General features: G+C 33.8%; 2 protein-coding genes across 2 annotated transcripts; both read right to left on the bottom strand.

Moving 5' to 3' along the window:
* Nucleotides 1-1383: 1383 nt before the first annotated feature.
* On the bottom strand, nucleotides 1384-4759 carry LOC125188747 (4-coumarate--CoA ligase-like). Its single transcript, XM_048085777.1, has 5 exons — nucleotides 3674-4759; nucleotides 2794-2992; nucleotides 2025-2238; nucleotides 1744-1846; nucleotides 1384-1646 (listed from the first exon to the last, which is right to left on the bottom strand). Exons 1-5 carry the CDS (start codon nucleotides 4670-4672, stop codon nucleotides 1521-1523), a joined length of 1641 nt encoding a protein of 546 aa, XP_047941734.1. The 5' UTR covers nucleotides 4673-4759; the 3' UTR covers nucleotides 1384-1520.
* Nucleotides 4760-9192: 4433 nt separating this feature from the next.
* LOC125186269 (respiratory burst oxidase homolog protein C-like) lies at nucleotides 9193-13571 on the bottom strand. The gene is made up of 12 exons (XM_048082622.1): nucleotides 13292-13571; nucleotides 13056-13215; nucleotides 12921-12969; nucleotides 12734-12847; nucleotides 12236-12655; nucleotides 11564-11950; nucleotides 11371-11466; nucleotides 11155-11273; nucleotides 10761-10866; nucleotides 10242-10315; nucleotides 9542-10110; nucleotides 9193-9443 (listed from the first exon to the last, which is right to left on the bottom strand). The coding sequence occupies exons 1-12, from the start codon at nucleotides 13545-13547 to the stop codon at nucleotides 9337-9339; spliced, it is 2457 nt and encodes an 818-aa protein (XP_047938579.1). The 5' UTR covers nucleotides 13548-13571; the 3' UTR covers nucleotides 9193-9336.
* Between the last annotated feature and the right edge of the window lie 617 nt (nucleotides 13572-14188).

Below are 14188 nucleotides of genomic sequence, written 5' to 3'. Positions count from 1 at the left end.
AGGGCGAGGGTGATCGCTCCGGATTCCATTTCCATTTCTGTTCAATCTTGAGACTTGAGAATCAAATGCTTAATTCCAAAGGACTTTGCAGTTATTGGCACTAATTGGATATGTAAGTGGGGATTTAGAGCGATTTGTGGTGATAGGATATTAATCACTAGGAATTAGGAGCGTTAGATTGGATGGAGAAGAAAAATCGCGTGATTTTAGACAGAATTCGGTTTTCTTCGTAAAGGAGAACGCTGACAAAGAATCATATACTCTTTCTTAACCCACTTCACATATTATACAAAAACATCTTCATAAACTAGAAAAATATATCAAAACCCATTAAATCATAACAACTAAATTATAAGTTAAATAATTATATAGAAAGATATCCACTTCAAATTAAGACCCATTTTCTAGGATAGGCAGTAGTTTTCTCATTTATCACGGTTATTTTTTTATTTAAAAAAATGATACTATATACACTATTTTTTTTCCAATAGCTTCGAATATGAGAATTATTCAATTATATAATCACTCACGATTGCAGTTGTTTCTTAAGCACGTTGCTAATTCACACACACCCACGTTTGTCATTTATTAATTTTACAGTTATGTTCGAAATTAATGCATATGTTAATTTACTAAGGCACACAGCACCCAATAAGGATGAATTTTCTTCATGAAAATGGAATTCTCTATGTAAACATAAATAGGGCCCGTGTTACTAGGTGGATGCATCGTTTAATTTGGGTTGGGTGTAATTCCTAAATTAAATCCATTTCTAGACAACAAATAGCCGGCCCATATAAGTAATTTGCTAATACTCTACAAAGTACAAACTGTAACAACAAATAGCTTTGATTTTTATGAATTTTGTGAAATTAAAAATTACAATAACATTTTTTAACGTATTAGAATCAAACTAAATAGATAAATCAAAACGAACAAGGCTAAAAGTATATCAAATAAAAGTGGTGCTCACATAAGGTGCTCACAGGAGGCATGAAAAGTCCATCAATATTTGAAAGTCCATCAATATTTGAATGTTTAAAAATGGTATCTGCCTATACAGATATTCTAATTTTTTATTTGACCGACAACTCTAATACAAAATATTCTGGTGCTCAATATATGAAATTAATTAAATTAGAAGCATGCACTATTCCACCGAAAAGTTTCTTTATTTTAGGCATACTGCAGTGCATCCGCTGTAATTATACTTTTAGTTATGATTAGTAATCTAATCAACAATCAATAGTCTACATGATTATCAATATCATACTAGCTTGCAATTCAGATTTCAGCGATAGGTTTGTCTTTCCCTTTTCTAGTGGAGTACGTAATAATAAGTGATATGGCTTAAAACACTAAAAAAATGAATAAGTTTTAAAGTTTAATCAACAAATAATAGATTTAATATTGCAACACCACACCAACATTTGTGTGTCTAGAAAACCCCATCATATCACAAAATAATACAAGAACTTCGATTTTTTTTGTTAATATGGCTTCAAATACTTGCAGCGTTATCAGTTTGGAGAAGGTGTAGTTGCTGCTAATATTGCCTTCAAATCCTTTCTCAATATTTTTCCAGATGGATTTTTGGGGATGGCGTCAATGAAAAATACTCGGTTAATTCTCTTGTAGAAAATAACCTGCAAAAACCAATAATTTTCATTATATTCAAATTCCATTAATGAATTAAAATTAATAATGTAAATAAAACAAAATAAAATAAAATAAATATCCGACCTGTTTGGATATGAATTGCTTGATCTCATCCTCAGTAATAGTGGATCCATTTGATTTAACAACAAAAGCAACTGGCACTTCTCCTGCTTGTTCATCTTTCATTCTGCATAATATAATTAACTTAGATTAAAAAATACATTCATCCATTTTATATCAATAAATGGAGTGTTAGAAATTAACCATTTATCCTCTTAGAAAGCCTTATAAAAAAAAGCACGGGGTTATCCATTCATTTATAGAGGAGTCAGAATCACTGATTTGTCGATATGAGTGGGACTTACGGGACAACGGCGGCGTCGGAGATGTTGGGATGGTTGAGGAGGAGGGCTTCGATCTCGGCAGGGGCAACTTGGTAGCCTTTGTACTTGATTATTTCCTTAAGACGATCAATGATAAAAAGCTCATCATCTTCATCAATGAACCCTATGTCTCCTGTGTGTAGCCATCCTTGTTTGTCAATTGTTCTCTCTGTTGCCTCTGAATCATTCAAATAACCTGCAACAATGTTTATTCAATTTAATTTATTGCATGTTAAATAATTATAAAATATTACTATGAATAATTAAACGGTAGGAATACTATATATAGCGTGGGAATGTGTCATGAGGGTATGTGTCACTACCGCACAATAACATAACCACCACCAACTCTATTCTATGCGTCATGATGATGTATGTAATGATGTTGTTACTAGCGGGATTTTACATAAATACCCTCAACTATTTAAAAACTTGGAGATTCAATTTAATTGAAAAATTAAACTCTAGATTAAAAATTAAATTTTACACCAAAGTGATACTCTATCCGTCGTACTAAAGATGTCACACTTTCATTTTTAGTTGTTCCACAAAAGGTGTCACATTTCCTTTTATGAAAAAAGTTCTCTCTCACATGAATATAAAAATTATATTTTCTCTCTATTTAACACACAAAACAAAACCTTCTAAAATCTCGTGCCGTCCCACAAGTGTGACATCTTTTGTGGGATGGAGGGAGCAGTATTTCATAGCAGTGTGCTCATATTAATACACAAAATGAAAAATAGTGTACCTTTCATGATTTGATCACCACGGATGCAAATTTCACCAGGCTGGTTGCGCCCTAACGAAGCACCACTTTCCGTGTCAACGATTTTCATCTCAGCATTTCTTACCACGGTCCCGCATGCACCAGATTTGATCTCAAATGACTCTTTTGCAAAAGCCAAACACATCGCTAGCACCGGTCCGGCTTCCGTCATTCCATAACCCTGCACCACATGTCATCATTTAATGAAACTCCAAAATACTTTAAATATTGTTACTTGTCACAACTCAATCCATAATTCTGTCTCACGAATTTTTATCGCTAAAAAAGTGTTAGGCAACTTTTCTATACGTATCATAGTTTCTGAAAATTAAATTATTGCCATGGCAGACTTTTTGCCACGTGTCGATTAACACATGGTATCTATTAGGCTTGCTTAAAATTATTTCGTGTTTAATTGAGTGAGATTTTGGACTCTCCAAATTTCCTTTATTATATTTAGCAATAAACTGATTACTAGTACTACTATTTAAGTAAGGAATTGGAGTTACACGTTTCTTTCTTAGGTAGGAAAAATGAGCCACTCAATACACACTAATTTGGTGCACTGTCGACGTGTGTGTTACAAGTATTAATATGAATACACTACTTATATACACATTCCTTAAAATGATAATGGGTGAGAAACAAATAAACCATTTGCTGTAGAGTACTCAGCATCAAAACATGGACATATATCGCATTAAATTAATAATGCGCCATGATTTGATATCATATGTTTTTAACGTTTCTCTCCAAATTTAGTTAGTCACATCACATTTTAATGTATAAACAAATTTAAAAAATTTAAAAACACAGAAACAAAAGTAGTAACAATATATTTTTAGTGTATTTGGTTGCTTACCTGTCCAAGCTTGGCATTAGGAAACTTATCCCTCACCGCCTCCTCGAGCTCCTTCCCCAGCGGCGCCGCCCCCGACATCACCGTCCTGACCGACGAAAGGTCGTACTTATCCACCACCGGACTCTTGACGATCGCCAGCACAATCGGCGGCACGAACGGCCCGATCGTCACCTTATACCTCTGAATCAGCTCCAGAAACGGCTCAATTTCGAATTTCTGCATCACCAAAATCGCGGCGCCGGCGCGGAGGCCGCACAGCAGGATGGAATTGAGCGAGTAAATGTGGAAGAACGGCAACACGCAGATCATCACGTCGTCGCTGTGAATATACAGATTCGGATTCTCGCCGTCGACCTGCTGCGCCACGCTCGTGACCAGCCCCTTGTGCGTGAGCATCACCCCCTTCGGCAGCCCCGTCGTGCCGGAGGAGTACGGCAGCGCCACCACATCGTCGGGGCTGAAATCCACCGCCGGCAATTCACTCTCGTCCGCGCCAACCAGCTCCGAGAATTGCAGATAATCGCCCTCCGGCGGCGGCGAGTCCACCAGCACAACCCTAACGCCGTTATCCTTAGCGAAGCCGCTAACCTTGCCGACGTGGCAGGCCTGCGTTATGATTAGCTTAGCCTCGGAGGCTTTCGCCTGCTTGACGACCTCGGCAGGGGTAAAATAGGGATTCGCCATTGTTGAGACGGCGCCGATGTAGGAGGCGCCGAGGAAGGCGAAGACGAACTCCGGCGAGTTGGGGAGGAGGATCATGACGGTGTCGCCGTGGCGGAGGCCGAGGCGGCTCAGCCCGGCGCCGGCTCTTCGGGAGAGGGCCTCGACCTCCTCGTAGGTGAAGACCTCGCCGGAGCCGCCGTTGATGAGGCAGGGCTTGGTGCGGTACTTGGAGATGTTCTGGAAGCAGTAGGAATGGAGCGGAAGGTGCTTGGGAATGTAGATGTCGGGGAGTTTGGATCGGAAAATGACGTCATCTTTTGTTGCTGCGGCATCCATTCTTTGTTTTGCGTGTGAGGGTGGAATCTGAGGGGAAATGTTGGTATCAACTTTGGTTGTGTTGTAGAGTTGAACCTGAAAATGAGAGTTGGGATTTGAGGTATATATCTTGCTCAAAGTTGGTGAGATGGGGACTTGTCGGGCAATTTGGGTTGCTCAGGGCTATATTTGGGAATTCGCTTTTCTTTTTTATGGTGTGGTTGGTGAGAAGTGTTGGGTGGGTCTTGCTCAATAATTTCGAATCGCTCTTTCTATAATTGGATTATGAAAAAAGCCTAATCCTTCAAAATAGCCTTCACATGAAAAATACTATGGCCATGTTTGGTTAATGGGAAAGTAAAGTTGACAAGAAAAATGATTCCTGAAAAATTAAATTCCGGGAATATAATTCCTAGTAACTTTACTTTCCTGTGTTTAGAAAATATCATGATTTTAAAATATTTAATTTAAACACCAAACTAAAAATATACTTATTATTTTTTATTTATAAATAAGAATAATAATATAAAATTCTCAATAAACTATTAATTACAAATAATAATAATTATATTATTATATTTATTATTACAATGGATAGTTTAAAAAATGGATTATCTATCATAATATAAAATAATACATATAATTATAGTTTGAAATATTATACTCATTTATTATAATAATAATAATAATAATAATAATAATAATAATTAGTATTATAATTATAATATTTAAGGATGTTATAAGTGAATAAATTTAATAAATGAAAATTACACTATAACTTTATTGATTAATTATTAATTTATAAAAATAATAATAATTATTTATCATACGATTTATATTATATAATTATATTTTAATTATTTAATAAATTATTAAGTATTATTATGAATTATTATAAAGTAAGTTATAATTATGATAATTTTAATCATAGTTATTTATATTCTAAAATTAAGTAGTATGATTTATATTTTTAAATTATTTCTAAAACATTCTAAATAATAATAATAATAATAATAATAATAATAATAATAATAAAATTATACTATATTGCATTATATATGTAAGAATCCTAAAACTGGGAAAAAGAATAACTAAGGAAAGCTAGAATTCAGAATCATGGAAAATTGTACTAACTTTCCTTGTTTTTAGATTCTGATAACTTTCACAGTTTGATTAAAAACTGAAACAAACACATGAATTTAAAATTTAAAGAATCAGATTACTTCCCAGACAGAATCCTGACAACCAAACATGGCACATGTGTATTTACAATTATATAATCATCTGAGCAAAGTATCTTAATTTGGAAAATTTGATCCAAATTAAATTGAAACTTAAAATACGATTTGAATTTTTGGATTTTGGTTCGCATCGGATTGAATATTTTAAAATCTATGTATATATATGTAACAAAAAAAAACGTATTATAATTATAAGTCTAACAACTTTTAAAATATGTGTGTTGAACAATTTCAATGGGACTATGAATTTTCAGAGTTTTTTTTATTGGACTTGCTTTATATTATGTCTTACTATGAAAGTGAATATTTAATCTTTAGTTCGTAGAGTGAATGAATGCATAATTGAAACGTAATTAAGAGTTTGTACCTGAGTAAAACGTTAGGATAGAAAACATCATATGATTCATATCATATATATATAGATTGTTCAGTTTGCAAGATTGTTCATGAGATTGAATCACACAACTTAATCTTATATGGATAATCACACAACCATAGATGTACAATCATATTATAATAAGTCATGCCAACTGAATGACACCATAGTTTATTTAGGAGTGCAATTTATATCTTATATGGTTTAAAAAGTGTACAATGTGATACTATAAGATTCTCCCTAATCACAAAAATAGTAGTACTAAATTCTAAATACAGAATATGATCTTAATTTGACAATTATTCCACAAGATTATGTCTTTTCATAAAAAAAGCTATTGGTAGACGCTACAGTTTCATCCAACTAAAAGAACGGCTAAGTTTCATCCAACTATAAAAAACTAGTAGTCAATTCAACATAAAAATATTTTACGTAAGTAATAGTACAAGTAATTTATCAATATTGTCCATCGAATATATACAGTATTTGTTTTACAATAATAATTGAACATCAAACAAAAACTTGATGGGAAAATTGGAATAAATGAAAGGGTTGATTGGTCAAATATGATTGACAAGCAAAAACTAGTAATAGTACTAATACTTTGTCAATGGAGAAGCCATCAAGCAAGACCAGCAATTCTTGTTGAACTTCTCAAAATCGCATACAAGCTGTATTAATTTATTTATTTATTTTAATTCGAAACAATATTTCTACTACTTACACAATCAAATTTCTTGTTATAAAATTTAATTCATATTATTAAATTTGTTAGTTCCATGTGTACAATTGAATCATAGACCAATTGATGAGTTTATTTGAGAGAAGTCATATGCCCATATGAGTTGACGTAACCAAATGGTTGGTGTGAATAATGTAGGTAAGGTATTATGATTAAAGATGTGATATTTTACACGTAGGATCAACCTAACATGAGAATTGACGGAGGAAGGGTTCTCCTTGAACGGGCGATCAACGTCGTCGTTGTTACCTACTACCACGACGTCGTATTGGGTAGCATTTTGTCTATGACGTGGCAATGGCAGGGATGATGCAATTGGGTTGAATTACTAGGAAACAGTAACGAATCTTATTCAAAAAATGGTTATTGCATTTCAATATTCGTAAGCTCTAATAAGGTTAATTTATAATTACGTCAACGTTGCAATTTGCCAGCCATGCCCAATTATTTTAATTAGTTATATTTATGATCACCTACAAAAAAAATTTTTGGTAACATGACCTGCAAATTTATGATCACCTGCAAATTTTGGCCTATTCATGATTTTTTTTTTAATTTCAAACAAATTAATGTATTGTATTTGTGTCCTATCTTAATTCATGATATCAAAGACTGAGTTATGATCACATATAGTAACTTAACATTTTGACATGAATGTTGCACACTAGTACCAAAAAAAAAAGTTCTTTTGCAAGTACCAAATTCAATAACGTCAGAGATGGAGCCATGAATTAAACTTAAGAGGGACAAAAATATATATAAGCAGATAATTTGAAAAATTGAGAATGAAACATTTAAAAAGGAACTTAAATAAATATTCAAAATTTTAAAAAAAAAATAGTATAGAAGTTAAAGTTTGAGTAGGGGCAATTGCCCCGCTACAAGTCCATTAATCGTATGCTTACGTTTATGCTTTCAAATGCAATTGATCGAAAGAAAATGAGATTAAAAAAAAAAGGAGGAAAGGAAAGAAAAATACAAATAATAGGTTCGTTATTTAGCCGATATGTTACAGGTTGATCATTTTATTGAAATGCGAGAATTTATCTGTTGAATAGACATGCACGAAAATACAAGGACACACAGACTGATTAGATGCCATAAATGATAAACCTATGCTTGTCGTTGAACATGCAATTCCGGCCGCTACCAAATCTACCGTGTCCTACCATGAATTTAAAAATTATGAAAATGTATTTATATTTTATTTCAGTTTTCAAAATTACAAATTGCTAACATATATAATTAAACAGTACTCAACCTAATCAACACGGTTTAACTATTAATTTATGATTTATTATTTTCACATATTAATATTTTACATTTCACGTTTCATACTACTTATAATATTATTCACACGCGTAAACTAGTTGTGATTTTATTAACTCTGGATTAAAAAAGTTGCTTTTATGACCGAGTCATTCATCATTGAATATAGAATAAGACACAAGTCAGACTAAAGGATCTAGGTAAATAATATGCTGTATAGTTTTAGCATTAGATAAATAGTTTGCTGATTTAATATAAAAAATTAGTACAACAATTTTCTAAGTATACGGTAGATGTGCTGCAACAATCATATGTTCTTTAAATAATTTTTGTTTGATAAACAAGAAAAAAAAACAAAGAGGGAAGGATCGGAAAAAGAAGGAAGTACTATAATAAGGGCTAATTAGGAAACATCTTACTTGACAAGCTAATAAGCCACTCCCAAATAGCTTGGAAACATAATAGACATTTATTTAATTAAAAATTTCAAAGACTTAATTTTACTACTCCACTACTTACTTAATATAGTGAGAATTTTAAATGTAGAATATATCTAGATGTGTCTACAAATTATACTCCATACCTTCATGAATCATAATTATACCCACCAAGATAAAAGGGAAAATAATCATCCTTCAATACATAAAATAAGAATAGAACTAAAGAAGAATGTATGAAATGATTTTGGTATGGAGTAATAAATAAAAGAAGTATAAAACTAAAAAAGTAAACGATTAATATTGCTTGAATGGGCCAGGCCCTATTTTAGGAAGCCCATGTTTTGAAGACCCATTAGGCCTGAATGTATTTGTGTGGGTCTTGACGTCTTGTAAGTATAAATTGAGTGGATATTTTTGATTGATTTATAAAATTGATTTTGGGAAGAAAGATAGGTACTAGCATAACAAATTTAAAAGCATTACCTACCAATAACGAAATGCTATATTTTAATTACAGCAGCTAACATTTATTACAACACAAAAGATTTTAAATTCATCATTGCGATTAAAATTGGATTCTGAAAATAATATAACCACCAAACTTTTCGATTATACTTTTAAAAATTTTCTTTGTGGAGCACGAATTTGGCTGGGTTGGGGTGAGAAATTTTAGTTGCCTTTTTCAGATCTCTCATCGTTGCTGGTGCCCCACAGTAAAATACTCCTGCAAAAATGGTCAACAACAATTTTCTTAATAAACCAAGTAATTAAATGATGATTTATGAGTTCATTTACATTAACAAAAACAATGTATGAACTTACCAACTTTAGAACCTGGATGATTATTTGAAATTGTTTGGAAGACTGTGTCCCAATTAGGCCTACCAAAGTGTGATTTAACCTTAGTCCCAGCCACAATATCGATTCCACTTTTAGCAATGATGATTGATTGAAGCTTAGAAATTAGGAGGGAACGAGCATTCCCTTCTTCATACACATTTGTGCAGTAATTGTGCATTTCTATCACTCGGTTATGGTCCATTTCGACAATCTCATTCATCACGCCCTTGAACCAATCGAACGTGCCCTGCTCTTTAGTCACCCAATAGAAGTAAGCCTTTTTCGTCTTGAATTGATCATGTTTATCGCTGCCCGACCCCTTCTTTCTCTTAGCCACTGGGGTGGGCGGGAGAGGGCCGGTTCCTCCCCTGCTTCCCTCCTCAATCGCGTTCTCTTCCTCCTCCATGGCTTTTATATTGGTGGCGATGTCTTTCACCACGCTGATCATTGGGGTTGCCCCGATCCCGAGCCCTATTAGTACCACAATTTCGTATTTTTTGTAGTCTTGTGTTGGTGCTCCAAAAGGACCATTGATTAGTATCTTTGGAACACTGTGGGATTGAGACATTTAGTACCAATGCATGATATATAATGTAGTGTGCACATATTTTTTTATAATTGTTTTGTAGTATTATTAATCCACTAATTTTATTAGAATGGATTATGGAAACCATCGACTTACTTGTGATTATTTTCTACATCAATAAACTTGGTTGACTGATGCCCACTTTTTTCTGTAGGTGGCGGCCGAGGTACCTTACAAGGAATTAATAATCCACACATTTTAATTCTAAATAAACAATAAGACATTGCTAGACAAATTAAGTATTAAAAAATACTTTGTAAAACGACAGTTCGCTGACTCAAGAATACCAGTTTGCTGATTTATAAATATCAATTATTGATAAATTTATAATGCCAAGTGCCAACTAATATTAATACATCAGTGATTTGATATAATTTTTATTTCTGAAGTTCACTTTAAAAAAAAATCACTGTATATAAAAAAGAAAATGTTAGACTCCTCAAGCCAAGCACTAGGATAAAATTACACATCATAATTGAGTGTATATAGTCAACTCTAAAATAAAATAAAGAACTAAAAAAAAACAGTAAAAAATAGAGTAATGAAGTAGAGAATCTCAAGTATATTTAAGAGGGGATAACAAATATCAAAATGAGCATATATATATGAGTTTACCTTTGAGCTGAATACTTCCTGAATTTTTTTGGTCCAGTCACCCGCATCCCGAATGTGAACACTTAAATAATCTTCTCTAGGAGCTGAAGTTATTGAAAATGGATGCCTGCAATTATTTAAGGAATCTAATTATTTTAAATAAGACAACATTAAATATGTGCAGAGTGCTGTTTGTCAAACTTCTTGTTACCCATACAATTACCTGTCAATTCATGGTAGGTAATCTATAATGTACAGAGTTTGAGTTTGATCATTACCAATAAATATATATATTAATTAAATATAATAGTACTCCTGTACAATAAAAACATCTAGATGATCCCATATTCATGACATGTTGATTTATTATACTACTTCGTTACATTTCATAATAAAAAAAAATTGAGACACATACCATTCGAATGGAGAAACAGCTGAACAGTTGACAAAAATATACTGTCCACTTTTATATTTGAATATTTCTTTATGAGGCTTCATGTGCAGTGCTAGCACTTTTCCGGGGTAGAATGCCACCTTCATCCATGAAAGTAATTAATTCAAGCACATGAATACTACCAAAAAAATTATAGTAACATTAGTTATGGTTTAATTTGGTGCAATATTAATATACCCTAAGGGTCTTGACTGGCTTGACGCTGGATCTGAAGGCTCTTATCAATCTTTCTCCAACATAAATTGTTATAGGAATGGCAACATACATCCAAGTCTATGCACAAACATGACATATAGTCAGATAACTCAATCGAAAAAAATACTACCTATATCACTTTAAATTTCTAAATAGGAATTAAATGAGAACTCACAGTTTTGTTGTACCATTCATGGGTCATATATAGGTTGATTCCATGAAGAATGAGAATGGTATAGACAATGATGAATATGTGGTGTGAATACCAAAAGGCATTGAACCCTGCAAGCTTGTCCAAAGGCTTTGGTAGATGCACTTTGTTTCTTCTAAAAAATGGTGATGCAAGTGTGAATGCTATAGCCATCAAAACCACCATCACTATCCCTGTCACACCCTCATAACGTTTTACATAATGCCAATAACTCTTTGGCTGATCATCTCCAAAGTATGGTGCCATCTTCCTGTACTCCTCCGGGCTCGCGTGGAGGAGTCGCGGAAAATCGCACGCCAGATGGCTTATCCCGTGTATTCCAACTCCTATTCCGATCGCCGTGGCAACAATCTATAAATTCAATATTCACAATCAACTTTATTAAATTGATTGGAATTAGAACCCAAGCTAAAAATAGTAGTAGTACTACTAATTAAATCTGTCCAAAAAAAATAATTTAGTTGTGAATGACACAAGTTTAATTTATGAAAATTTGGTGAAGAAAAACATAAGGAAAATTAGCGGTTGAAGTTTGTTAGTAACAATTGGGACCCTAATGAGAGGAAAAACTTACTGATAAATACACAAAGACTAATTTTAGTGGACGACCAAAAATAGATAAACAAAGAAACTTACCATATGGAAATTGATATTGTCATCAAAGGGAAGAACCTTGCCTAAACTAGTCCTGTTCCTGAGCCAAGTGATGGTGTTCCGGCACATCGGGAGCAGAACCAGCGCCATGTTGAGCTTGAGCGTCTCGGCCGCGCCTTTGGCCATGCAAACGCAGTGCCCCATCACCTCGAAAGCCGCCTTGTTTTTGTACTGCACATATTTGTAGGCAAAAAGCCCCGCCATAACTCCAACCCACAGCGCCAGCACCCACACCCTCCTCCAATTTGCGTCCACAAAATACGCAGCGCTGCTGTAGAACCGCTTGATGAGCACCTCGGTTTTCGTTGGCGGCCTACGGTTCTCACTCGGCAGCTTGCTCAGATTCCGGCTGTAGTCCCCATCCGATTCATCTGGCTGCAGGAGCTTCTCCAAGTCGTGTATCTATTTATCGATTATTAATTAATTTGAATTTAGATTGAGTTTGATAGTTAGATAATTGGTTGAGTTGAGTTGTAGTACCATGATGTAGCCGAGCTTGTTGGGGTCTAATTCTTCCATGATTACTTTTGCATAAGTATCTTCCTCTTTTTGGTTGACTGACAGCTTGTTTGCTTTAGCACTCAGGCTTATAATCTACGTCAACACTTATTAGGATCATCGACTGTGCATTAGTTTAATTAATACATACAGTTCATATCATATATACCTCCCGGATTTCGTCTTCAGTGATTCTTCCATCTGCATTTTTATCAACCCTGGATTCGGAATTCAAATTGCATTAATTTATTTTACATACATATATAGGGTTGGAAATGAGAGTGTAATGAAGAGTAACGTTTACATTTCAAAAAAAATTTGAAGGCCACCATCGAAAGTTGGGTCAGCAATCTGTTCCCAGAAAATTTTGAGCTGTTCTTTGTTGATGGAGTTGCCGGAGGTATCCCACTTCCGGGCAAGCACGTCGAAGAGCTCACCGTCGAACGTAGACGACTCCTTCATTCCTATATGTACTCATAAATTTATTTACTTCAAGTATTTTACTAATAAGCTCATATAATTTCATTAATTATAGTATACCAATGCATTTGCCAAAGTCGTCGCGTGACAACATTCCATCATCGGATTTGAGTTTGTTGAAGCGCTCCTCGACGTGGACCCACGTGCCACCGGTCTTGCTGATGAACTTGAGCCCCGTGAGGGCCCGCGAAGCGACAGTCTTGGCCCGGTCGAGTTTCCGCGCTGGCCGCCTCACGGATACCAAACGCTTCACCTCTTGTTTCAATCCAAATGAAGACTTGTTTTCCTCCCCATTCATACCATCATTGTTTGGCATCTCTGATTCTCTATTACAAACTAATGATAAGAGAAAATGATCATACAAAATAACGACTGAGATTTCAGATGATTGGTTTTTTGAGGCACTGAATTTATACGCATGAATTTGGTGTGTGAACTCACCAGTTGTTGTTAAGATGTCTATTTTAATTTTTAATATGTTGAATTAATTATATATTTTTTACAAAGATACGTTGAAATAATATGATATGCTAAGGATTGTTTTATTTCGGTTTATAAGCTAATCGACAAAAATTTCCACTAAAAATATTGTGATCGACCATTACTGTCTACCTGGAAAGAATAGTAAACGGTGAGTATTTGGGGTCATGTATATGATTTATTAATAGAATACTTGCGTAGTCTAAAAATCCAATTGTTGGAAGATTTTAAAATCATACGCTGAATAAAGAAAACCTTTACGTATGCGACTTTAAGTTTTTAACCTATATAGTTTATTATAAGATGAGATAAATAAATATCGAAGAGCTAAAATGAATGAATGCTCCCACCATCTACAATGATTTGTTTTACTTTTAAATGGTTTGAATTTTAAGAATGAAGAAGATGAAAATAGAACTGAAATGTTAGTTACTCCACTTATAAAGATTATTTGACAAAAATAATAAATATAAATGA

Source organism: Salvia hispanica, chromosome 5, assembly GCF_023119035.1.
Source record: "Salvia hispanica cultivar TCC Black 2014 chromosome 5, UniMelb_Shisp_WGS_1.0, whole genome shotgun sequence".
NCBI classification, from domain to species: Eukaryota; Viridiplantae; Streptophyta; class Magnoliopsida; order Lamiales; family Lamiaceae; genus Salvia; species Salvia hispanica.
Note: the sequence above shows the minus strand (reverse complement) of the source record. Positions and strands in the feature narration are given on the sequence as shown.